General features: G+C 33.1%; 1 protein-coding gene across 11 annotated transcripts in view; it reads left to right on the forward strand.

Annotated features, from left to right (window-relative positions):
* Positions 1-25,984, forward strand: part of LOC100876992 (uncharacterized) — a 514,205-nt gene that overhangs the window by 281,318 nt on the left and 206,903 nt on the right. For all 11 annotated transcript variants that reach the window (XR_013039710.1, XR_013039711.1, XM_076536597.1 and 8 more), the window contains one exon: positions 4,403-4,540. Coding sequence is in view for 9 of the 11 variants with exons in the window: in XM_076536597.1 (XP_076392712.1) it covers positions 4,403-4,540 (138 nt within the window). In the remaining 2 variants the exon portion in view is untranslated. The remainder of the gene's footprint in view (positions 1-4,402; positions 4,541-25,984) is intronic.

Below are 25,984 nucleotides of genomic sequence, written 5' to 3' on the forward strand. Positions count from 1 at the left end.
ACTAATATTCAAGTATTGCAATCTATATCTGTCATTTCATACAAAAAGTTATTATATGGCATCACATATAATTTGTACATCACACTGTTTATTTTACAATATACTGTATAAGATTTCAATTACATGTAGCTACACTAATTTTCAAGTATTGTAGTCTACATCTGTCATTTCATACAAAAAGTTATTATATGTCATCATATATAATTTGTACATCACACTGTTTATTTCACAATATACTGTATAAGATTTCAATTACATATAGCTACACTAATATTCAAGTATTGCAATCTATATCTGTCACTTCATACAAAAAGTTGTTATATGCCATCACATATAATTTGTACATCACACTGTTTATTTCACAATATACTGTATAAGATTTCAATTACATGTAGCTACACTAATATTCAAGTATTGCAATCTATATCTGTCACTTCATACAAAAAGTTATTATATGGCATCACATATAATTTGTACATCACACTGTTTATTTCACAATATACTGTATAAGATTTCAATTACATGTAGCTACACTAATATTCAAGTATTGCAATCTACATCTGTCATTTCATACAAAAAGTTATTATATGGCATCACATATAATTTGTACATCACACTGTTTATTTCACAATATACTGTATAAGATTTCAATTACATGTAGCTACACTAATATTCAAGTATTGCAATCTACATCTGTCACTTCATACAAAAAGTTATTATATGTCATCATATATAATTTGTACATCACACTGTTTATTTCACAATATACTGTATAAGATTTCAATTACATATAGCTACACTAATATTCAAGTATTGCAATCTATATCTGTCACTTCATACAAAAAGTTGTTATATGCCATCACATATAATTTGTACATCACACTGTTTATTTCACAATATACTGTATAAGATTTCAATTACATGTAGCTACACTAATATTCAAGTATTGCAATCTACATCTGTCACTTCATACAAAAAGTTATTATATGTCATCATATATAATTTGTACATCACACTGTTTATTTCACAATATACTGTATAAGATTTCAATTACATATAGCTACACTAATATTCAAGTATTGCAATCTATATCTGTCACTTCATACAAAAAGTTATTATATGGCATCACATATAATTTGTACATCACACTGTTTATTTCACAATATACTGTATAAGATTTCAATTACATGTAGCTACACTAATATTCAAGTATTGCAATCTACATCTGTCATTTCATACAAAAAGTTATTATATGGCATCACATATAATTTGTACATCACACTGTTTATTTCACAATATACTGTATAAGATTTCAATTACATGTAGCTACACTAATATTCAAGTATTGCAATCTACATCTGTCACTTCATACAAAAAGTTATTATATGTCATCATATATAATTTGTACATCACACTGTTTATTTCACAATATACTGTATAAGATTTCAATTACATATAGCTACACTAATATTCAAGTATTGCAATCTATATCTGTCACTTCATACAAAAAGTTGTTATATGCCATCACATATAATTTGTACATCACACTGTTTATTTCACAATATACTGTATAAGATTTCAATTACATGTAGCTACACTAATATTCAAGTATTGCAATCTACATCTGTCACTTCATACAAAAAGTTATTATATGTCATCATATATAATTTGTACATCACACTGTTTATTTCACAATATACTGTATAAGATTTCAATTACATATAGCTACACTAATATTCAAGTATTGCAATCTATATCTGTCACTTCATACAAAAAGTTGTTATATGCCATCACATATAATTTGTACATCACACTGTTTATTTCACAATATACTGTATAAGATTTCAATTACATGTAGCTACACTAATATTCAAGTATTGCAATCTATATCTGTCACTTCATACAAAAAGTTATTATATGGCATCACATATAATTTGTACATCACACTGTTTATTTCACAATATACTGTATAAGATTTCAATTACATGTAGCTACACTAATATTCAAGTATTGCAATCTACATCTGTCACTTCATACAAAAAGTTATTATATGTCATCATATATAATTTGTACATCACACTGTTTATTTCACAATATACTGTATAAGATTTCAATTACATATAGCTACACTAATATTCAAGTATTGCAATCTATATCTGTCACTTCATACAAAAAGTTGTTATATGCCATCACATATAATTTGTACATCACACTGTTTATTTCACAATATACTGTATAAGATTTCAATTACATGTAGCTACACTAATATTCAAGTATTGCAATCTATATCTGTCACTTCATACAAAAAGTTGTTATATGCCATCACATATAATTTGTACATCACACTGTTTATTTCACAATATACTGTATAAGATTTCAATTACATGTAGCTACACTAATATTCAAGTATTGCAATCTACATCTGTCATTTCATACAAAAAGTTATTATATGGCATCACATATAATTTGTACATCACACTGTTTATTTCACAATATACTGTATAAGATTTCAATTACATGTAGCTACACTAATATTCAAGTATTGCAATCTACATCTGTCATTTCATACAAAAAGTTATTATATGGCATCACATATAATTTGTACATCACACTGTTTATTTCACAATATACTGTATAAGATTTCAATTACATGTAGCTACACTAATATTCAAGTATTGCAATCTACATCTGTCATTTCATACAAAAAGTTATTATATGCCATCACATATAATTTGTACATCACACTGTTTATTTCACAATTTACTGTATAAGATTTCAATTACATGTAGCTACACTAATATTCAAGTATTGCAATCTATATCTGTCATCTCATACAAAAAGTTATTATGTCATCACATATAATTTGTACATCACACTGTTTATTTTACAACATACTGAATAAGACTTCAATTACATATAGCTACATTAATATTCAAGTATTGTAGTTTATATCTGTCATTTCATACAAAAACTTATTATATGCCATCATATATAATTTGTACATCACACTGTTTATTTTACAATATACTGTATAAGATTTCAATTACATATAGCTACACTAATATTCAAGTATTGCAATCTATACCTGTCATTTCATACAAAAAGTTATTATGTCATCACATATAATTTGTACATCACACTGTTCACTTTACAAGAAGAATAGATGAATTTCATTGGTATTTGTAGAAACATCATCCGGTAACAGTTCTATTGTTAAAGTAATCTAATGAGTAAACTAGAAAGGGTATCGTGATTCAAACAAAGACACGCCACTTTGCATGTCATATCATATGTGACAAGCGCAGCCAATTATTTTTGAGGTATGCCGTTCGTAACGCGCGAAGAATCTTGTCCATCTGTCAACACCGTTTGCCAACCTCGAGGCCGAGTAAGCTGGCAAGAAGATTTCGACGAGCAAGATTTTGCTTCTGCGTGTTACGCGGATAGAAAAACGAGGGCACAGCGAACGTGTGTACGCGGATAAAGAAAAATTACCCCAAACACGCGCCCGTGCATCAATTCTCGTCGATTCATTAACTTCGTCTCGTTTCTCGAGGTCGTAAAATTCTTGCGAGACCCCGAAAAATTTAACCTCCCCTGTTTTGGCAACGGAACCGCCTCGATCGTTTAATCAAATATTACCGTACAAGTTTATTAATGACCTATGTGTTAATTCAAGTTGCATGCAAATGAAGTTTAAAATTATTTCGGGGGTTATTTCGGGTGGGATTATTCATTGGGAGGCTATTTTTGTTGGACGAGTGCTAGATTTAATGCGACAGGTGTTAATATATTCGTGGCATTATTTATTGTTTGAAGTGCGAGATTTTGCAATTCATTTGTCATTTTTGAGAAGGCATTTTGAGGTTAGTTTTGTTTCTGCTGTGAAGTTCGAATTGGGGTGTTTTAGACTGAGCGGTCAATCGGTGATTTGCATTTGGAAAATTTTAAACTTTTGAATTTCTATATTTCTACATTTTTAAATTACTGTCATTTTAGATTCATGGATTGGTAAGTTTGTAGATTTGCAAATTTCTAAAATCATGAATTTCTATATTTCTTAATGAAGGAGTTGTAGTTTCTGTGTTTCCAAATTCTTGGATAACTGAAGTTCCAAATATCTAGGTTCCAATATTTCTAAATTATCACATGTCTAAATTTTTAGATTTGTGGATTTCTAGATTTGTGGATGTTTAAATTTTTAGATTTCTACATTTCTCCACTCTCCATTTGCAATTGATCAAATTTCTATCATAGTAACCCCCATTGTAAAAACAGTTGAATCTCAGGAAATTTGGAAACCTACAAGATTTTAAAAATTTGAAGTGTCTGTATTTCTACATTTATAAAGTTCCATGTATCAAAAATTTTATTAAATTTATATTTACAATTCTGATTACAGGCAACGGGAATTTAGAGTTGTTCGATAGTGAGAGCGGGCCGGACCTCACACTATCACCTCAGACCTTCACGTCGACGGCGGAGGCCTTCATCAATGACAATAGTGATAGTCTTGGTGTTCCAGGAGACAACGATACGGGTAAGTGATAATTTAATCTCATTTTCACGAATCATCAATCATTGTATCCTCTGACGTATACACGTATCATTGATGTCTGAATTTTCCTCGAATTTTCTACTTGCGTCTAATTAATACTACCTTGAATTATCTGTTTAGCTCTGACTTGTACATAAATTAAAGTTTCTATTTACATCCGACTACATATCTCGAATTATCTATTCAACTCTGTCTGACACATAAATTAAAGTATCTATTTACGTCTGACTAGTACGCATCTTTGAATTTTCTATTTGCGTTTGATTAATATTGCATACGTTCTACTTACGTCTAATGTGTGCACATTCTACTTTGGTTAATTGCGGATGCATTTTGGTCTTGGATTGGTAGATGTGTGACTCGAATTGTATATGTGACTATACACTTTTAGTGTCAGTAATTAGTATGAAGCTAGCACTGTCTACTTATGTCTGACTAGTACTTATTTTTAATTTTCCACTTCTAATTTATACTACGTACTTTCTATTTATATTTCACTGACTTTTATTTGACTGGGAGTATACTCTACTTACGTCTGATCATTTCGATGTATGCTGTATTTATTTTTGATTGACAGTGTACACATAGTCTACTTATGTCTGAGCGTTCGAATATATGCTCTACTTACGTCTGACTAGTGCTGTATACATTCTACTGACGTGTGGCTAGTAGGGTATTCTACTTATGTCTGACCAGTATTGTAATCTATTTATGTCGGACTGACGTTGTAGGAATATTCCACTTATGTTTGATTGACATTTTAGGTATATTCTACTTACGTCTGACCAATAGTATATTATACTTACGTCTGACCAGTAGTATATTCTACTTATGTCTGACCAGTGTTGTAACTTACTTACGTCTGACTGACATTGTAGGTATGTTCTACTTATGTCTGACTGATATTGTAGGTAAATTCTACTTACGTCTGACCAGTGTTGTAATCTACTTACGTCTGACTGACATTGTAGGTATATTCTACTTATGTCTGACTGATATTGTAGGTATATTCTACTTACGTCTGACCAGTAATTCGTTCTAGTTAAGTCTGACCAATAGTGCATTCTACTTATATCTGACTGACCTTGCAGATATATTCTACTTATGTCTGACCAGCATTGCAGTATAATCTACTTATGTCTGACAAACTGTAAACATTCTAGTTGTGTCTGACCAGCATTGTGTACTCTACTGACGTCTGACTAGTACTGTATACATTCCACTCACGTCTGACCAGTATTGTAGGTACATTCTACTCACGTCTGACCAGTACTATGTTCATTCCACTCACGTCTGACTAACGCTATACACATTCTACTTACATTTAACAAGCACTGTAAACATATTCTGTCTGATCATCATATTCTACTTGCAGCTGACTAACACTGTATGGATTCTACTTGTGTCTGACTATTACATTACATAGTCTACTTACGTCCAATCATTTTAATATGACATTTTACTGACTGGTAGTTTCTCTTCTACTAATTGATACCAAATGGATTCTACTTGTGTCTGGCTACTATATTACTTAATCTACTTATGCTTAATCATTTAGTACATATGACATTATACTGACTGGTAGTTTCTCTTCTACTAATTGATACCAAATGGATTCTACTTGTGTCTGGCTACTACATTACTTAATCTACATATGCCCAATCATTTAGTACATATGACATTATACTGACTGGTAGTTTCTCTTCTACTAACTGATACCAAATACATTATACTTATTGAACAATTATTATCACTACATTCAGAACAGTCGATTCATACAAATATATGCAGAACATCTAAGTGAATAATAATTAAATTAATAGAATCAATTTAATAAATAAATAATTAGTAACAAAAGATAGTCTAATGCTCCGTTAACTGGTAACGAGTTATAACATTCTTTTTATTACTTCGAATCAAAGAAAATATTTTCTATTGTACTTGTGAAAGTAGTTGACAGTTGAACGGTACGAAATCTTGAAAAATCGAGGTTCGAGTTCGTCGGATGCTATTGTGTGCTTGAAATATAGCTTTCGTTATGAGAGGATATAAAAATATCAGTTTTATTCTGCGGGGAAGAGAGTCGTTCGCTTTGATTCAAGATTGTTATTTATCGAATTTTAAGGATTTTATACTTTAATATCACGGTATGATTTATTCACTTTATTAAATATTTGCATTTAAAATTCTATTGACTTCTCAGAATCATAATACAAAATTTTTAATTTTACATGAAAGTAGTAGTATTTTTAATTGTAATAATATATAGTAATAATAATGTAAGAATAATAATTGAATAAAATGATAGAAATAAAAAATTTCATTAAATATGCAATCGTGAGTTATAAATAACTCTACAAATAGGAATGTAGTGTCATCTAATCAATTTGTCACCAAAATAAAATTATCAATGAACACCTCAAGTACCCTTATCGATAATCAAATATTCTTATCGAATAATGAGATGTCCTTATCAGCAATCAAATACCCTTATCAAATAATCAGATATCGAACGATCAAGCCTGCTTATCACATAAACTCTCCATCATGTCTCATACATCTCGCAATTAGAATTCTCCAATTTGTGAAACATTGTGTCAACAAATAATACGTGATTCATTATCCCAGAAAGTTTACAAAACGTCAGACGATACAATGATTCTGTCAGCATTCATTTTCACCGATTGAGCGGCCGATAAATCGAGAAGCAGCACGAGGCAAAGGTCTCGTATTTTAATCAATCCCGCGTTTCAAGTCGATTTTAATTTAATGGATGGAAAGGGCAGACCGTTGATCGTTGAAAGTCGTTAGACCAAGGAGAACCGAGGACAATGCATTAACGTAATTGTTGCGCTCCTCGTCAACGGGCATAGTGGAACAGTGAGTTACAACTAGTTCGAACAAATCGAGGGAGGCCATTTCCGTGCGTACGCCTCGCTACATAATAGCCATTGTTCTCAACAAGTATAAGGGGACCGTGCCAGTTGTACACCGGCTATAAAATGTCCGTATTATTTGCTGAAGACAGGTTGCACCGTAATCAACGCACCTTCACCTAAACGCTTGACGTCTCCATATATTTTTACTCCGTAATTCAAATATTCCGGTTCTTAATTTAATTCTTCGTGGAAATTGTAATATACTTCATCATTTTTTACTCTTTGAAATAAGTAATTTGATAACGCTACAGAGACACTTTTTATACAAAGCAATAGGTGCAGGAATATTGTGACTGTATATTATTGTTATTGTATATAATTAAAAATTAATATCATTTTCTGTGGACAATGTGAATTAACATTATTTAAAATTATGTGTCTTTTGAACATGTTAAATTTATTTTGTTAATGACTACTGACCTCAGAGTCTTTAGAGGTGTGGATATGTGTATATGTGAATGTGTAAGAAAATCCATACATGAATATGTGAATACATGAATACGTAAGTATGTGAATATGTAAATATGTAAATATATGCATATGTGTATATGTAAATGTATGAGTATGTGAATATATGAATATGTGAATATGTGAATATGTGAATATATGAATGTGTGAATATGTGAATATGTGAATATGTGGATATGTGGATATGTGAATATGTGATTATGTTAATATATGAATATGTGTGTGAGTGTGTGAATATGTGAGTATATGAATACGTGAATATGTGGATATGTAGATATGTGAATACGTAGATATGTAAATATGTGGATATGTGGATATGTGGATATGTGGATATGTGAATATGTGAATATGTGAATATGTGAATATGTGGATATGTGCATATGTGAATATGTAAATATGTGGATATGTGAATATGTGATTATATTAATATATGAATCTGTGTGTGAGTGTGCGAATATGTGAATATATGAATACGTGAATATATGGATATGTAGATATGTGAATACGTGGATATGTAGATATGTGGATATGTGAATATGTGAATATGTGGATATGTGGATATGTGAATATGTGAATATGTGAATATGTGAATATGTGAATATGTGAATATGTGAATATGTGAATATGTGAATCTATGGATATGTGAATATGTGAATATTTGAATTTGTGGATATGTAAATATCTGCGTACGTGAATATGTTAACATATTATCACATACTATTAGAAACAATTAAATTTGCAAAATGAAATAATACAATAAATGATATTTGATAATACAACAATATTATTGTACCGTTTGATGATAATTGCAATCGAATGTAGTAACATGACGCAATCTCTGACCCTTTGATTCACACGGGGTGGTAAAACAAACGAGCCTATCCTGGCCAACAAAAAATATCGAATTTCCCGAAGCGAGCCAACAGCCGCGTGTGTCGTGGTCGATGCCAAAAGCATGTTATCCGGTTCGACCATGTCGAACCTCGTATTCGATTTGTTTTTTTCACGACACATGGCTACCCTAATTGCCCTCGCGTGTCTTTTGGATTGCCTCGTTCGAGAAAAGTGGGCTTCGGGGAAAGAAAAACGAGGTAAACTGGGCTAATGATCCGCAAATGACTGGGCGGGTTTCGCGGTTCTAGCTCGTTATTCATGAAAATGTTTTGGGATAATTATTAGAGGGAATTCGGACATTTTGAATTATGCATCTGTTCAATTCAGGTTCGGCCGATCGATATACCATGTATGACCAAATTAATAGATGAAACGCATTAAATTTTACGTAGTTAGTAATTTTAGTATCAATTATAATGAAGTATACTTTTCTTTTGATACACAGATTGATTTAAATAATTAATGTGGCTTGTCTCCTTTCTTGTGGATCACTCTTTCGATCCCCTCATATATTTAGAAAAAACTTTTGACGTGTTGATACATTTGAAAATGTAGCTTTTGATCCCTCCATAAATTTGAAAATGTAACTTTCCATCCCTTCATATATCTGAAAATATAACTTTTGAGTGGAGTAACATTCTTCTGCAGGCTTTCACCCATATTTTATACTCACGTAGAGGTTATGTTCTATTACAGTTCTTACTAAATGGGTCAAAATTATTGCTTATAGAAACATGACCATTTTACGTTATCATTGTTATAATAAATCACAGTATGAAAAGTTGATCCAGCTAAAAATTATTTGAAATTGTGAAACTGTTCACTTCGACGTGAGCGCGTCACAGTTGATCGGCCATTAAAGAGTCCGCGCGCCATCTTTGAAGACAAACTATCGCCACAACCAATAAAGCGTCCGTTCCGAATGATGCCGGTACAGGTGTACATAAATCCAGAGCAAGCAAAAACGTGCCTTTCAAAGCGATTTATTAAAGGATTCCGCGAAAATGCTTCGTCAAACAGAAAGACAGCAAAGGTATTCCGTCGTGGCCGTATTAAATTCTGCGAAACGCGAGGCAGCCTCGTAATAAGACATCAGACTGGCACGCGGACGTCACCGGAGGGATGAACCCTCCTCCCATGGAAAAAAGGGGGAAAAAAATACGGGAATCGTTGTAGACAGAGGAGGAATATTGCATTCTTGTGTCGAAGCAATTACTCGCGCGGCAAGGTATCGTTCTTCTGTCGCCTTTACGGCGAAAACTTTCCGTCGAAGAAAAAAGCCTGGAAACTGGTTGAAAAGAGAGAGAAAGAAGGAGAAAAAGACCACTTTTCCAGCAGCATGAAATACTCGAGGCAAAGGATCGTATCTAGGACTCCTCGTTTACCTTTCCCCCTTGTTCCTCTTCCTTTTTTTTCAACCCTCCTTCTCTTCCTTCCGCTCTTCTCTGTCTTCGGTGCAGGATTCGCCTCGTTCTCGAAAGGACTTCATTTCTGGCTTTAAGCCGTTGCTATTCGTCTTTCTTCTTCGTGGTCCGATGCTGATGTATACCCTTTTTCTGCTGACGATGTTTCGTTCGTTGTGTACTCGACTGATGTACGCGTTTGTGGGATTTTACGAGAGTGTGGTTATTACTGCGTTTCTTGTCTTTTGTTAACACGTTGCGGTTTCTACCTTCGGGTCGGCTTTAGTATAATTACTAATCGTTTCATCGCATTTCTTTTATGAGGTCATTCTTTTTCATTATTACAACTCATGTTGTTCTTTCATGCAGTTATCTCATTATTACCACTCATGTACAATATATGACAGGAAGTTACATATGCATAATAAGCGTGTGTATATATTGTGTATATTGTATATACACATATGACAGTCCATATGTAATAACCACTTGAACTTGTGTGGCACCATATACACATATGATAGTTCATATGTAATAACCACTTGAACTTGTGTGGTATCATATATACATATGATAGTCCATATGTAATAACCACTTGAACTTGTGTGGCAGCATATACACATATGATAGTTCATATGTAATAACCACTTGAACATGTGTGGCACCATATACACATATGATAGTTCATATGTAATAACCACTTGAACATGTGTGGCAGCATGTACACATATGATAGTTCATATGTAATAACCACTTGAACATGTGTGGCAGCATATACACATATGATAGTCCATATGTAATAACCACTTGAACATGTGTGGCAGCATGTTCTATAAACATGAACGTCCATGTATGATGAAGATATGTAAAAGTCAGTGTTATGCATCTGCAAATGACTGTTATACATATACAAGTTATACATGTACAAGTATATCATACATGGACAACTTGAACACATATGACGTGGACTTCATGTACTGCATGCACATATGTGGGAACTTATACAGCCTGTTCAACTTGTACATAACAGAACTTACTGCTCGTACAATTTGTACATATGCTATAACAATAACTTCTACAGTTTGAACATGTATACACATATCAATCGTATGTGTGCATACATATATGTGTGTGTATTGTATCAGGCCACCCATGTATAACAATCACCATATTTTTACATTTACTGTTCATCATGTGACAGTTCCTTTACAAGAAACGATAGAATATATCAACGCATCCTTCAAGGCAAATTTTTCCAAGGGTAAAGAATTTTCCATAAAACAATAATAAAGCAAAAAGTTGTCCTTGTATAAAGGAGGCAACGATCGATCATGCTGCTCGTTGTAATTTCCTCGAGCGAAGCATTTCGATCTGGCCAACCCTGACGTGACATTCGACGCGACGAAGGTTCTCGTAGCAGGTAATATGCAAATGACATATCGTCATGGTGAAATTTATTCATGGCCGCCCGCAGCTCTGTGGCACCCAAGTTCTTCCCGCCCTTGCCTCGGGTTTCCTGTCCCCAAAATTGTTGTAATGAACTTACAACCGGGCAAAAGTTACACCCTGTTCGGGGACAGCTACGGCTCACTTTTATGGACCTGAATAAACCTAGGGAATTTTATTCGCTAAAAATATTCTGGGATATTTTTGTTCGTATCAGATATAATTTAGGGAAAATTATTATGTGATTTTTACTAAGAACGTAAGTGGATGATTCATTTTTATAAATTTAATTAATTTAACTCTGATATAAAAAGTATTAAATTATTCTGTATTTTTAATAATTCAAAATTTTATTTGTATTGCTGTTTATTGTAAGTAATATTATTATTTATAAGTTTTGTAAACAGTTACATTTTAAAATGACCATTACTGTATTGTTAAAATTATTTAATCTTAAGTCAAATTTAATTTTAAATGTCTTCTTTAAATATTTAATTTTAAACGACTTCTTTAAATAATTAATTTTAAAAATCTTTTTTAAATATTTAATTTTAAGTAACTTCTTTAAATAATTAATTTTAAAAATCTTCTTTAAATATTTAATTTCAAGTAACTTCTTTAAATAATTAATTTTAAAAATCTTCTTTAAATATTTAATTTTAAGTAATTTCTTTAAATATTTAATTTTAAACGACTTCTTTAAATAATTAATTTAAAAAATCTTCTTTAAATAATTAATATTAAATAATTTTTCTAACAAAAATTAAGAGGTAACCACAGTTTTGTGTTTCTCCAAAAGATCAGAACGAAGCAGGTACTCGAAACAAAAACAATTTTCTTCCGTTTCGACTCTCAGAAGTTGGACACTCGCAAGTGTAGATACAACAGTTATGGGGCAAGCACGGAACGAAAAGCCGGTGGTGGAAGGTTGAACAAAAGAAAAATCGATCGAAAAGATATCGAGACGCGTCTCGCTGGAAGTTCCATTAAAACCGCCGTTCTACGCTCGCTGCTCCTGAAACTGACACCTCGAAACGAGAGCGTCGTTGCAGTTTCGAGCACGGGGGAAAACAACGAAGCGAGACGGGGCTGAATCATATCCTGCATCGCGAGTAGAGAGAGAGAAAATTCCCCGGCGAGTGGAAAAAGGCCGTGTGAAAAAGCCAACCGACGAAAAAAAAGGAACTCAATTTCGCGACAAAAAGGTACTCCGTATCTGTTCACCGAACGCGCGTCATTTGCACGTCTTTCTTCTTAATTCGTAAGATATTTCGAATTTGGAATTCGAATATATTTCAAGTTTGGAACAAAAAGGAAAATTATCGGGAGGAGGAAAGACGACAATACATTTCTTTTATTTTAGAGAGTTGCATACTATGGTTTTGCAAAATGGTTACTTTTGGTGTTTTCTACGATCCTGTAAAGTTTGAACGAAAACGGCATTGCAAAGATTGTGACCCTGAATGTTAACTCGGTTTTGAACGAAATAAATAGTTAATTCGAAGAGTTGCACTCTATAGTTTTGCAAAATGGTTACTTTCGATGTTCTCTACGATCCTGTAAAGTTTGAACGAAAACGGCGTTGGAAAGATTGTGACCCTCAATGTTAACTCGATTTTGAACGAAATAAATAGTTAATTCGAAGAGTTGCACTCTATAGTTTTGCAAAATGGTTACTTTCGATGTTCTCTACGATCCTAATAAGTTTGAATAAAAATGGCGTTTCAAATATTGTGACCTCAAACGATAACTCCACTTTGAACAAAATAGTCAATTCGGTGCACAGAGCATGCAGTTTTCGGATTCGTCATAGGTCTCCGGTTCGTAAACAGTGTCGTAGAATGCTCGTTGTAGGACGAGGGAATGCCGGAATGCAGAGATGGTTGCTGGGATAGTAGAAGGTGATGTCGACGTAATGACAGGGAGAAAGTGCGAGCGAGAAAGCTCGGTGGTACAAGCTCGCAGAATCTAATACGAGCTATTGCTCCCACAATGCACTAGTAATACGATTTCACTCTACAGGACGTCCGCAGACGCAGGTGTTGTTGGCAGACTTGTGTGGATTTTCACGGGAACATGATTATCCCCTGGGTTAGAATGTCGAAGCCTGTCATTAGAATACATTGATGCGATTTGCGGTGCGAAAGTGGACGAAGAAATCGATGGTATTGATCCTCGCGTTACAATTTAAGAGTTATTGATGGGATATTTGAATGGTGCAGTTGCAGAATTTGCATCTGTAGTTCAAGTTTCATAATTCAATTTTTATATTTACGTGGTGTGATAGGAATTAAAAATCTCCCAAATTTAAAAATGTCTAATCCCCACAAAATTACCGAAACCCCACCACTGTATACACCTTGCACCCTTCAATATTGAGTTCAACAACCCTTAATATTACAAACATCTCTCCCAAGTATCGGTAACTACACGAACCCCATTTTCACAATCGAAGCCCCAAAACTAAAAACTCATATTTTCCCCATCGATTCAATTCACCCTTCATCGACCCTTCATTAGCTGTTCCAACAATATATCATGAAGCAACGTATTGTTGGGATAATTTATAATACAATTGTTTCAAGGTTTCAATATACGGGGTGAAATATTCAGTCGAATTAATATCCAACAATTGTTGGGGTCAGAAGAGGGTTGGGTGGTGGTCGATCGATGGAATTTCTTGCAGCAAAATTAACTTGGAAACGGGTAAATTTGTAATAAAGGCGAGCGAGAGTGGGGGTCTGATGCGAAGACTTTATTCGAGAGGTAACTAAGAGCGCGGAGTATCGATTTGTAATTATGAAACGAGTTATTGGATATCGAATACCTCGAAAGCACGTGTATATAGCCGGATTTCCGCTTCGCTCTACGTATTGGTTTCTCGTCGATCACGCGACATTTATTAACTTCTGACGCAATTTTTTTCTCTACCGACCCTCTTTCTCGGACACGACTGTTACGTATGCATCGATTGTTTAAATATCTCGCATACTTTACGCTCGTATCGACGTTTTAATTTCGCGCACGAAGGCGATAAATCTGACCGGAACACTCGACGGTGTTTTATTAAAACAGCTCGCGAAATGTTTCTATTTGTTACGTTTGAAAAATCCGTCGGTCACGCTTCGAAGGGGGAAAAAAGAAAATGGAGGATCGTGAAAAATTGCGAACCGGTAAATATTACGTTCGATTGATAAAAATGATGCGGACCCGTGCGCGCAGTTTAACGTTGCGCGTTAATGTAAAAATATTTTTCAACGGTTTCGAATTTATAGACTCGATATATATCACCGACACGATGGAATGCCGATCACATTACAGTCCGATAGATATTTTTCAACGAACGAGAACGATGCAAATAAAATAGTGCACTCGAAACGTTTCGGATATGTGGGCGGGGGATGTCATGTAGGTGGAACACTTTAAATGTTGTTATTAATGGAAGGTTAAATAAATGTTTGCACTGAAAATAGCTTGTTGTGGTGCTGGGAATATTCTACCAGTACGTTAATGTAAGAATAAAGTATGCTGAATTCGTATACTTTTAAATCTGAAATTTATTTAATTGACTGTATGTACATGTAGATATTGATTAATTATTAGGCCATATACACTACCGTCCATAAGTATCCAGACACTTGGTTTCGTTACATAAAACATAGTTGAACTTTGTACGAAAGGTATTTAGGGTTATCATATCATTTGTAATAATTATTATTATCTTTTTTGAGGTGTCATAACGTAATAGAATTAATTTTTAAGTACAAATTATACAATGAAAGTGTGAAAGTAAAATTCATGTCCAGAAGTACAAAGTCCAAATTTGTGAATCTAATGAAACGCTTTCGATTCTAAAAAAAATTTTAATTTCCACTGTGTTTCATTTCTATGGTGCAGAACGTATTCAGAGGGTTCTTCGATATGTTTCAAGTGTTTGTAAACTGTTGGTAGACGTTTAGGTTCCCTCAATGGAGATAAGAATGGAGGTAACGCTACGCACTCGACAGTTTCGGTTTAGTTCGTCTGTAGCTTCTTTTCCATCGAAATATGAGTTCCAAACGAGAATTATCAATGGAAAAACGTTTCAGTATTTTGACCTTCGCAGAAAAAAAATCGATTTTAGTTACTGTTGCAAATACTTGAATAAGTTTCATGCAACGCGAATGCATATTTCGCTGGTGTCCGGATACTTACGGACGGTAGTGTATGTATTACATGTGTACAATATGTGGATACGTATAGGTGTACATATACATAAGCACAGTTATAAATATATGTACATATGTACTGTTAATGTATGCGCAGTAGAGAGCACAGTAGGACTTTCTCTGGAATACGGCGATATAATGAGAGAGAATTGAAAAATATAACTTTTTCAATTTATGCAGTATTTAGGTTGGAAGTGCAGGAATCTGACATATGAAAAGTTAGAAATTGTGAAATTTTGAATTAGGAATTTTGTAGTTTGGAATTTTGAAGATTTAGGAATTTAGGAATTTTGCAGCCCAGGAATTTGAGAACCTAAGGATTTGGGAGTCTAGGGATTTGGGAATCTAGGAATTTGGGAATCTAGGGATTTCTGAATCTGAGAAAGGTGGAATATAGGAATTTGGGAATCTAGGGATTTTTGGATCAGAGAATTGGGCAGTCTAGGGCTTTGGAAATTTAGGAATTTTGAAATCTAAAAATCTCGAAATTTGAATATTTAAAAATGTGGAAATTTGGAAGTATAACTAGAAATCTGAAAAATCAGAAACTTAGAAATTTCGAAAACTAAAAAATATAAAAATTTGTCGACTTGAGACTTCAAAATATTGTAATTTCCAAATTTACCAAATTACCAAAAATTAAACCAAATTTCATCAATTCATCAATTCTTAATCTTCATATTGAAATTCTCAAATACTCACATTTCAAAATTCCCTATCCACAATATCTAAACGTTTAAATTCCCCCAACCAAACTACCTCAACTAAAAACTCCCAGGTCTCCATAACCACTAGAAAGAAATAAAAAGAAGCAGAACAATATGGTAAACAGAGTTTCAGTAGTGTGCCAACAGCCACAGAATTCGCAGTCGCGTCATCTTCTCTCCATTCTCTAAGGAATCCCGCCACCGTAGAGTTAATCAATACGAAAAAAAGCCTTTGCCCTGGTGAAAGGGTCCACGACTTGGTCGTGAAGACGAAGTTAAATTGAAAGTGTCCTTTACAATGTACAAGGGAAAGGCGAGAGGAAGAAGCTCGACTGAAAGTACACAGTTTCCTCTTCTTTTTCTACCGCGTGCATCCGAGCCTCGTCACATATCCCCCTTTCTTTCTCCTCTTCTTCTTCGTTCGTCTCGGTCTAACGAGTAAATAGCTGAAAGAACCCGTTGGCGCGGAGAAGGGGAGAACGGATGATGGAAGGGAAAGAGGATCCAAAGGAAAAAGTAGCTGTGTAACCAGCTGCTACAGGATTCAGAGACTGAGGAGACTAGGGATTTACTGGATCAAGGGTATTTTAATAATCGGACGAAATGCGAATTTTAAAGTCGGGTGTTATGTGTAGTATAGTAGCATTTTGGGAATTTGCAAATTTTGCAATTTGAATATTTGGGATTTTCGGAATTGGGAATTATATCCAAGTTTAAGATTCTGTGAACCAAACTGATAATTGATAAACTTGATAAACTTGATAAACTTGATAAACTCGATAAACTTGATAAACTTGATAAACTTGATAAACTTGATAAACTTGATAAACTTGATAAACTTGATAAACTTGATAAACTTGATAAACTTGATAAACTTGATAAACTTGATAAAATTGATCGAATTGATCAAATTGATAAAATTGACAAAATTGATAAAATGGATAAAATTGATAAAATTGATAAAATTGACAAAATTGATAAAATTGACAAAATTGACAAAATTGACAAAATTGACAAAATTGACAAAATTGACAAAATTGACAAAATTGACAAAATTGACAAAATTGACAAAATTGATAAAATTGATAAAATTGATAAAATTGATAAAACTGATAAAATTGATAAACTGTTGAATTGCTATATTGCTGGCCATAAATTTCTAACCAACCAAATACTTATAAATTTGATAATCACACGACTCACAATCGTCCATCACATTCACCTCAGACAGAAATGACGAATGAATCTGTCAAAGCTATAAAGAGTGCTCCGTTTAGAATAATAATAAAATATGTGCATGTGAATACGTCGAACAGAAAGAAACGATGGTTGCTCTAAAAGCACCCCTTAGAAATTTAATCCCAGAACGTAACGTTAGCCTGGAAACGGCTAGCGACGATTAGATTGCGAGAGGACGGGGTGGACGAATGCTACGGGGAGAGAATGGCCAAATAAAAACGTCCGGATAGCAATTTGCAATAGTAAGGTCGCTGGTTAGTGTGCACGAAAGGGGAACGAAGCTGCTGCTACGATAAAGCTTTCTTTTTCGAATGCTTGTTTGTAGTGTTCAATTTAACTGGATCACCTCTTACGTACACACAGATGTATTCTTGCGTGAGTGTTTTTCTTTTAACCGAATTGCAGCTTCTCGTCATTTTCTGAATTTTATTCCTTGTGTCACGACTGCTTTGGTTAATCATTCATAATTTATGCAGTTGTTTACTGTTTACTCTACTGAATTATATTTCTTAGATTTGTTTCTTATTTCATATTTTATGTTTAGTTTGTGGTGTTGTATTTTTATATTTTCCACATAGAAAAGTTCTATATATTAAATCCTTGTTATCTCTTCATCGTTCAGTTTCATATATTTTAATGTACCAACAATTTTGTAATCTAAAGTACTTCCTTATGGAATATGTTTTAAAATACATCTGGCACTGAAGCATCTTATAAAGCATTCCCATTGTTAATTTTTGAACGCGACTCTAATATCATTTTATTCGACGTTTTTAATTGCACCGTTTTTGACAAATTACCTCTAAAATCAAGGTTCACAACAAAGAAGTGAAATAGCAGCCAACTATTAATTATTACATGTTGAATCACCCTATAGACTCGTTACATTTATAATGTATTATAATACGTAAGTGATGGTTGTAATTGTTCATTAACTTTAATTAACAATTGAAATGTTATGATGCTTATTTTGTCATTTTCGTTTCATAACGAACTAAGTAAACAGCAATAATATAGGAATGTTGAAAATGGAATGAATAATTAGGAACGTTTCAATTTCGAATTATTGATGTACCTCGTGTAAATAATTGTTGGTTGATCAATATCGGAAATGATTGGATATTTTTAATATACGAACGTGATTTCGTAACGTTGCAAGAAAAATTTATTTGAACAGGACTTCGAATATTGCAATTTCGAAACATGTTGATTTTCGTATGAAATTTATCTGCTCGCCAGAAAAAAACAGACATTTATCCAATATTAAAATATCTGTGTAAACGTACGTGTAATTTCGGTTGAGAAGATTTTTTCAATCAGTGCTCGAAATTATTTTTTAGAATTATTTCTGTGATTCTGCTTTTAATCTTATTAAAGGTATCAGCAAGTGAAGCATGCAAAACAATTTTACTGTCCAAAAGCTGTTTTATATTATTCGATATTAAATAATTCGATAATTTTTACTTTACGTAATCATAAGCTTTAAGTTAGTTGAGTCATGGTTGCAACGAAGAAAGTTTCATTAAAAATACTGGGGAGACTGTTATGTAGCCAGTTTTATTATATTTCAAGTTTTAAATTAATATATTATATGTATTTTATGTAACTTTTAAGTCGTCAAACTTTGTATGTTTCAAAATTAGTTACTGTTCGCTGTAACTGAACGGCAGCCATTTTGTGCTGCAAACATTTACGACGGGTTGATACGCTTATTGTCAGCAAACATCTTTAAACTAATAGGTCACATGTGATATTTTGTTCAACTTTTATATTATTGCACTATGACAGTGTATGTTTCAAGATCAGTCACTGTTCGCTGTAACTGAGCGGCAGCCATTTTATGCTGCAAACATATACGACGGGTTGATACACTTATTGTCAGTAAACATCTTTAAACTAATAGCGCACATGTGATGTTTTGTTTAATTTTATATCATTAAACTATAACAGTGAATGTTTCAAAATCAGCCACTGTTCGTTGTAACTCAGCGGCAGCCATTTTGGATTGCAATCACTTATTGACGCATAACAACTTTCATTATAATTTTCAAAGTACCCTACAAAGTCGTAAGAAAAAATGATGCTACGTAACTGGCACAAACAGAAGAAATCATTGAAATATGAAAGTACCGTTTAGATAGATCGCAGTAAGTGAGCGAAGCCATCCAACGCGCAGTTTCAGGATGAGGATCCAATAAGGATGACGGATCCTCGAAGTTCCCGCCATTAATCCGCGGCCACATCGAGCGTGAGAAAATACGGCTTAAAATTCAGCGTAATATTTCGCGGCGAAGAAAGCGTGGCCAGGAAAAATCGCGTCTATTCAGGGACGCAGAAAAATTAGCGGTACATCGTAACTCGCGCCATTTGTCTAGCGCAGACATTCAGCGCGATTGTTCCTGTGCTGGTCGCGGCGAAACGAGCGTCGTTATCGTATCGTTTCGCCAGGATGCTACACCGATCCATGAAACCGCTCATTTCCGGAGAACTTTACCGTACACGTCCGCAGGATAGCAACGACTATCGTTATCCTGTCCTTGCTGCTGTTAGTCTCGCGAAAAGGGTACGAGGCTAATTTTAGTTGGGGGAGTGTTTTTTGTTGTGGGACCATTTCGAAATTTGGGGATTTTTGGAGATTTGGAGGCTTGGTAATTCGAAAACTGGAGAAAAAGAAAAATTGGAAAAATGAAAAATTGAAAAATTGAAAAATTGAAAAATTGAAAAATTGAAAAATTGAAAAATTGAAAAATTGAAAAATTGAAAAATTGAAAAATTGAAAAATTGAAAAATTGAAAAATTGAAAAATTGAAAAGTTGAAAAGTTGAAAACGTGTAAACTTAAAAACTTGAAACCTTGAAACCTTGAAAACTTGAAAACTTTACAACTTGAAAACTTGAGAACTTGAAAACTTGAAAACTTAAAAACCTGCAAACTTGAAAATTTGAAAACTTGAAAAATTGAAGACTTAAAAATTAAAAAATGTGAAAATATAAAAATCTATAAATTTTCTTATACCAAAAATTGACTAGGAAAGCTATTAAAATCTCTTCCATGTTCATAAAAATAATTGCACAAATCTGAAAATCACGGATGTAAAATACTTGCAGCTTCACCTCGTGTCGGCCCTGAGCCTAACGCTGCATTGCCGACATCTTCGACTCGATTTCTCGAGCAAACGAATGGAACTTACTCAGCGAATAGAGCGAAATGGTAGCAGAGGTAGTTCGATTAGAAAAAGGGGGAATTTATTGCGGATTACGAGGATTTGGTGGGATTCGAGCGAACTCGAACGCCGAGGGAGTTTTCCTCTCGATTGCAATGAAGCAAATTATTTTTCGAAGATTATTATTGCTGTGGTTGCTATACACTGCGGTTCTATAACGATATTGTTGTTGAAAATTACAAAATATATTAATTTTTTGACACTTCATGAATTCGCCTTTAATCAAACTTTAATCAATCGGATAATCAATATCAATTGCAATTTTGAGAGTTAATTTAATTTTGTAAATTAAATGAAATGTACTTCTCTTCATAATTTCGTTGTAAAATATACATTGTTACATATTCTTATATTATATACTTATTATATATAGTATTTATATCATTTTATATTGTAATGTACATTGTAGCTAATAAATATACTAATATCAATGTTTTCGAAATTTTCTAACCTCAAAAGAATAATATAACATACCTATATTATTCCAAAAATGTCCAAAACAAATTTTTAATGAAAACCAACGAATTCACCTATACATATATGCAAATACAACAGTATAGTATTGAATCAATATTTTTTTAGTTCAAGACTGATCTATTTTTTAATAATAACCATAATAAAATGTATTAAAAATAAATTATTTTCAAGTGATTGATTTAGTACATTGATTGGAGTTTTCAGCTATAGACGCTATATTAGGCGTGAGGTGGTACAGCCACGTCGGATCGATACAAAGTTAATAGTTTGTTGAAGTGGTGTTGAATTTTCGTGTCAGTTCAGTGCAATACGTCAAAGTTTCATTCAACCTTTGATCCAGTCATAAATTTCATGAAAGTTAAATAACAGTTCTGTGTATCCTTTACCTTAACTGAACGGGTTGTCTGTAACATGTATAGATCACAGGATTTTCTGTAGTAACTCGGTGCTGCATTTTCTGGGCTAATTTTCAGCTCAAGTAATGAGAACGGAGCTTAACGCGTTGATTGTGCCAGTGAAAAGGGACGTATGTAATTAGACATGAAGTGCGATACAGTATTGATTAAAATATTAAAACAGTATTCATTATATATTGTAAGAAGCATATAATTTGATATTTACGATATTTTGATATTTATTTTAGATATTCAATTATGAAACTTTTATATTTTGGAATTTTTAACTTCTTAAGCACGGTAGTCCACTATAGTGGCTTTTGCGAATGTCGTAGATGCACCTCGGACCTTATCGATTGTATCGAAGGATACAACTTGATTTAACTAGGAACTTCTTAACTCGTTTCGAGGTGGGTTAATATTTTATTTTTAGATTTGTGAAGACGTAGTTCAACCCTTCTTGAAAAGTTTATACCAGAGTTATAGGTTAGTACTGTTATTACTATAAAGCTGGTTAGTGAATTTACAAGTTAGCCTCTTAGGCACGACGCGTTATTATAGTGGCTCTAGCGGATACCTCTCTGTACGACGGTCCACTATAGTGGCTTTCGCGAATGTCATCGTACATTACATAGCGCCATGGCTCACCACTGTCTCACTCACCGTTTCAATCGAATGATCGTTTTCATATGTTTCGATTCGCACCTTTTGCCTTCACCACGTTTCATAAGAGTATTAACAAATCCACAAAAGTACATTACATGTGAATAAAAGGTAACGCTCAGTTTAGGCACCATGGTTTGCACTAATACACGATATTGGAAACATTTCGAAATATTTCGTGAATTTTCGAAAAAAGTAAATTATCAAAGTTAAAGTATATCTTTGGTAAAATAATTTAATCATGAAAAACTTCATTCCAATGTACTTGCGTACAGCATTGTCACACATTGTGCTTACACGTAATTCTGCTGTTCAGAGAAACTTCAGTTCAAGACGTTAAATATGGCCGACACAATAAAAGTTCTGTTCGTAACAATTTTTGGACAAATGTGAGGAAGAAGAAAATGGGGACGGATCTCTCGTAGACCAAAATTTGGGGCGTTTAGGACACACGTAGAGCACACACGAGGTTGCTCGTTCGTGCAGGATGCGAAACGCGTCGCGTCGCATAATAGAAACTGTGGACGTCATGGAGAAAGCCGGAACCGGAGACTGGTCCATGGTCGAATTTCAACCATCGCTCGTCTCGATCAATTTACTTCTCGCTCGCGGCTGCATATCAATGCGCTGCATCCATCACCGACGAAATCGTCCACCGAAATGCCGTGTAATTAGGTATTCCTGCCGATGCTCGTCTCGCGGGGACGCACCCGTTTGCGATTTAAATCGTATTGACGGGTTTAACGGCGAAACCGGGGGGAATAACTGGTTCCATCGGAAAAATTCCATGTTTCTTCGAGGTACACTTGGGAAATTGAACATTCGTTCGAATTCCGACATTTTTGTTCTCAGACGAAACGTTAGATTAGGTTATCGATAAACGTCGGTAATAGAGAATGCTCCTCCATATTTTCATGTATCGATAATATCGTTTAGAGCTTCGTTTAGAGTTTGGAGGTTATGAAGTCGTCAATTTTCAAATTTTGGTATTTTCAAATTTTGTTCACAATTTTGAAATTCTTCAGTTGTGATATTTTTGTATTTCAAAAAATAATTTATACATTTAAATTGTATTTAATGAAGTATTTTAATGTATTTCATATTTCTTAATATTTAGATCATTAAATTAAACTAATGAGGTTGTAAGAACCTTGTTGTATAATACAAAAAATATTATTATACAATTAGTACATTAATAAACAGTTATTAAACATTCATGTATATCTAACATTTAATTATTCTCTTTGCGTCATTAAATAAAGCATAGCAATTTTAAAATTGAATGTGAAAAATGAAAGCTAACCATTTCGATATTAAAAGCGTTTAAACTAAAGAAGGAGACATTAAGTGCAGCAAGTTTAATTAGTTTGAGTAGAAGTTTCGAGGAGACGATAGTTTATAATTTACTGAGAAAAATGAATTGCAAGTGGTGTTGATTATAGAAGATTAACGAGACCGTTCGTAATTTATCTTAGAAGTCACTTTATGCAGAGTGTATCTCGAAATCGTGGCTAATATCGATTCAGGTCGTTGAATGTTCGTAGCGAGTGGCATTAATAAGGTCATACAGTCGAGTGGTGTAATTATCTGATATGTGTGAATCAATTAACGTGAAGTAGTTTCGGATAATTAAACGCGCGTCTTTTACTCCTACGAACTGCTATTGTTTCTACTTCGAGTCTGTTTTATATCTTATTATAAATATAACAATTTTTAAACTTATTTATTTTTATTTTTGACATTTATTTTATGGGTTTTAAATAATTTTATATGTGAGATTCTTTACAGAGACTTTTTATATGAGATTGTTTATAGTTTGAGATTATTTATAATTTGAAATTGTTGAGTCTAAAATTAATAAGTGAAATTTATTTAAAATTAATAAATGTAAATTTGTTTCATAAATAAAATTTATGTATAATAAATGAATAGATTGTAGTTGTTAATTTGAAAGTTAATTAACTATTTCTAGTTTGTAGGTTATGTCACTCTTCATAATTTGAAACTTATTTAATTATTCATCATTTGAAATTATTGAATTAAATTTTGCAACAAATTTTCTGGTTATTTGTAATTTGGAAGTTAATTAGCTGTCTATATTTTGAAAGCTATTTTACTGTTCACAATTTGCAACTTATTCAATTATCCACAAATTAAAATTAATAGAAATTTATATATCACATATTTCATTTACATAATTAAATGAAATTAGATGTTTTGTAATTATTTGTAATTTTACAATTAACTAATTGTAAATTTAATTAAAATTTAGTTAGTTAAAATTTGCTCTGTTTAAAATGCAAAGGTTAATTATTCAATTCGAAACATAATTTAAAACTTACATAACTAGCCATAATTTTAAAAAATTATAATTATTTATAATCTACAAATAATTCGATAATTCATAATGTACAGACTATTTAATTCTCCCTAATTTAAAATTTACAAAATTACCTACAATTTATAATAATCATACTTTCATAATTTTTAAGCAGCACAAATAAATGTGAGAAGTCTAAAATTGAAATCGTCTCGAAACAAAATTCTGTATCAGTAGTTTGTTAAATAATAAAGCTTGAGACCCTAAAGAACGCGTATATTACAGCAAAGGGTCAGAGAACAACGGAATAAATGAAATCACGTAGAATGCGTAGCAGTTGTCAGGGAAGTAACGTATATTTTCCATTTCAGATTCACATTACGTGTGTGCGTAGCTGCTGGCGGTACATTAAATTCTTTCCTTTATGAAGTACGATTCTCATTACAGTATTCTTGAGATTCTCGCGATATTATGCTGGATTCATGTCAACGTTTTATTAGAAACAGCTGTGTCAATTTGACTTACGCATGCGTTAAATTACGTTTCTTTCATAGGTAGTTGTAAAATACGTTTCCCTTGTCCAAAGAAATTCAATGAAATTCATCTCGTGGCACAACTTTCGTACATGTAAAACAGAAAGTTAACTTGAAAGGATTATTAGAAAAAAGGCCTTCAATGGACTCGGATTCCTTTCAGTATTTCACGAGGAACTAGAAGAGAGGAAATTGAAACGTTTCATTGAAAAGTTAAATATTCGACCAAAGATAGTGGAAGAAACTTGGTAGGGAAATTCGTAATTTGCAAGTTAATTTCTAAATTTTCTGAGTCACAGATTTTTTAGTTTAGAAGATTCTGAATTTTTGAGGTTATGTACACAACCAAAGTGTGCAACATAACCTCTGAAATAAACCAAAGTGTGCAACATAACCTGTGAAATAAACCAAAGTGTGCAACATAACCTCTGAAATAAACCAAAGTGTGCAACATAACCTGTGAAATAAACCAAAATGTGCAGCTTAATCTCTGAAATAAACCAAAGTGTGC

Source organism: Megachile rotundata, chromosome 10 (genome assembly GCF_050947335.1).
Source record: "Megachile rotundata isolate GNS110a chromosome 10, iyMegRotu1, whole genome shotgun sequence".
NCBI classification, from domain to species: domain Eukaryota; kingdom Metazoa; phylum Arthropoda; class Insecta; order Hymenoptera; family Megachilidae; genus Megachile; species Megachile rotundata.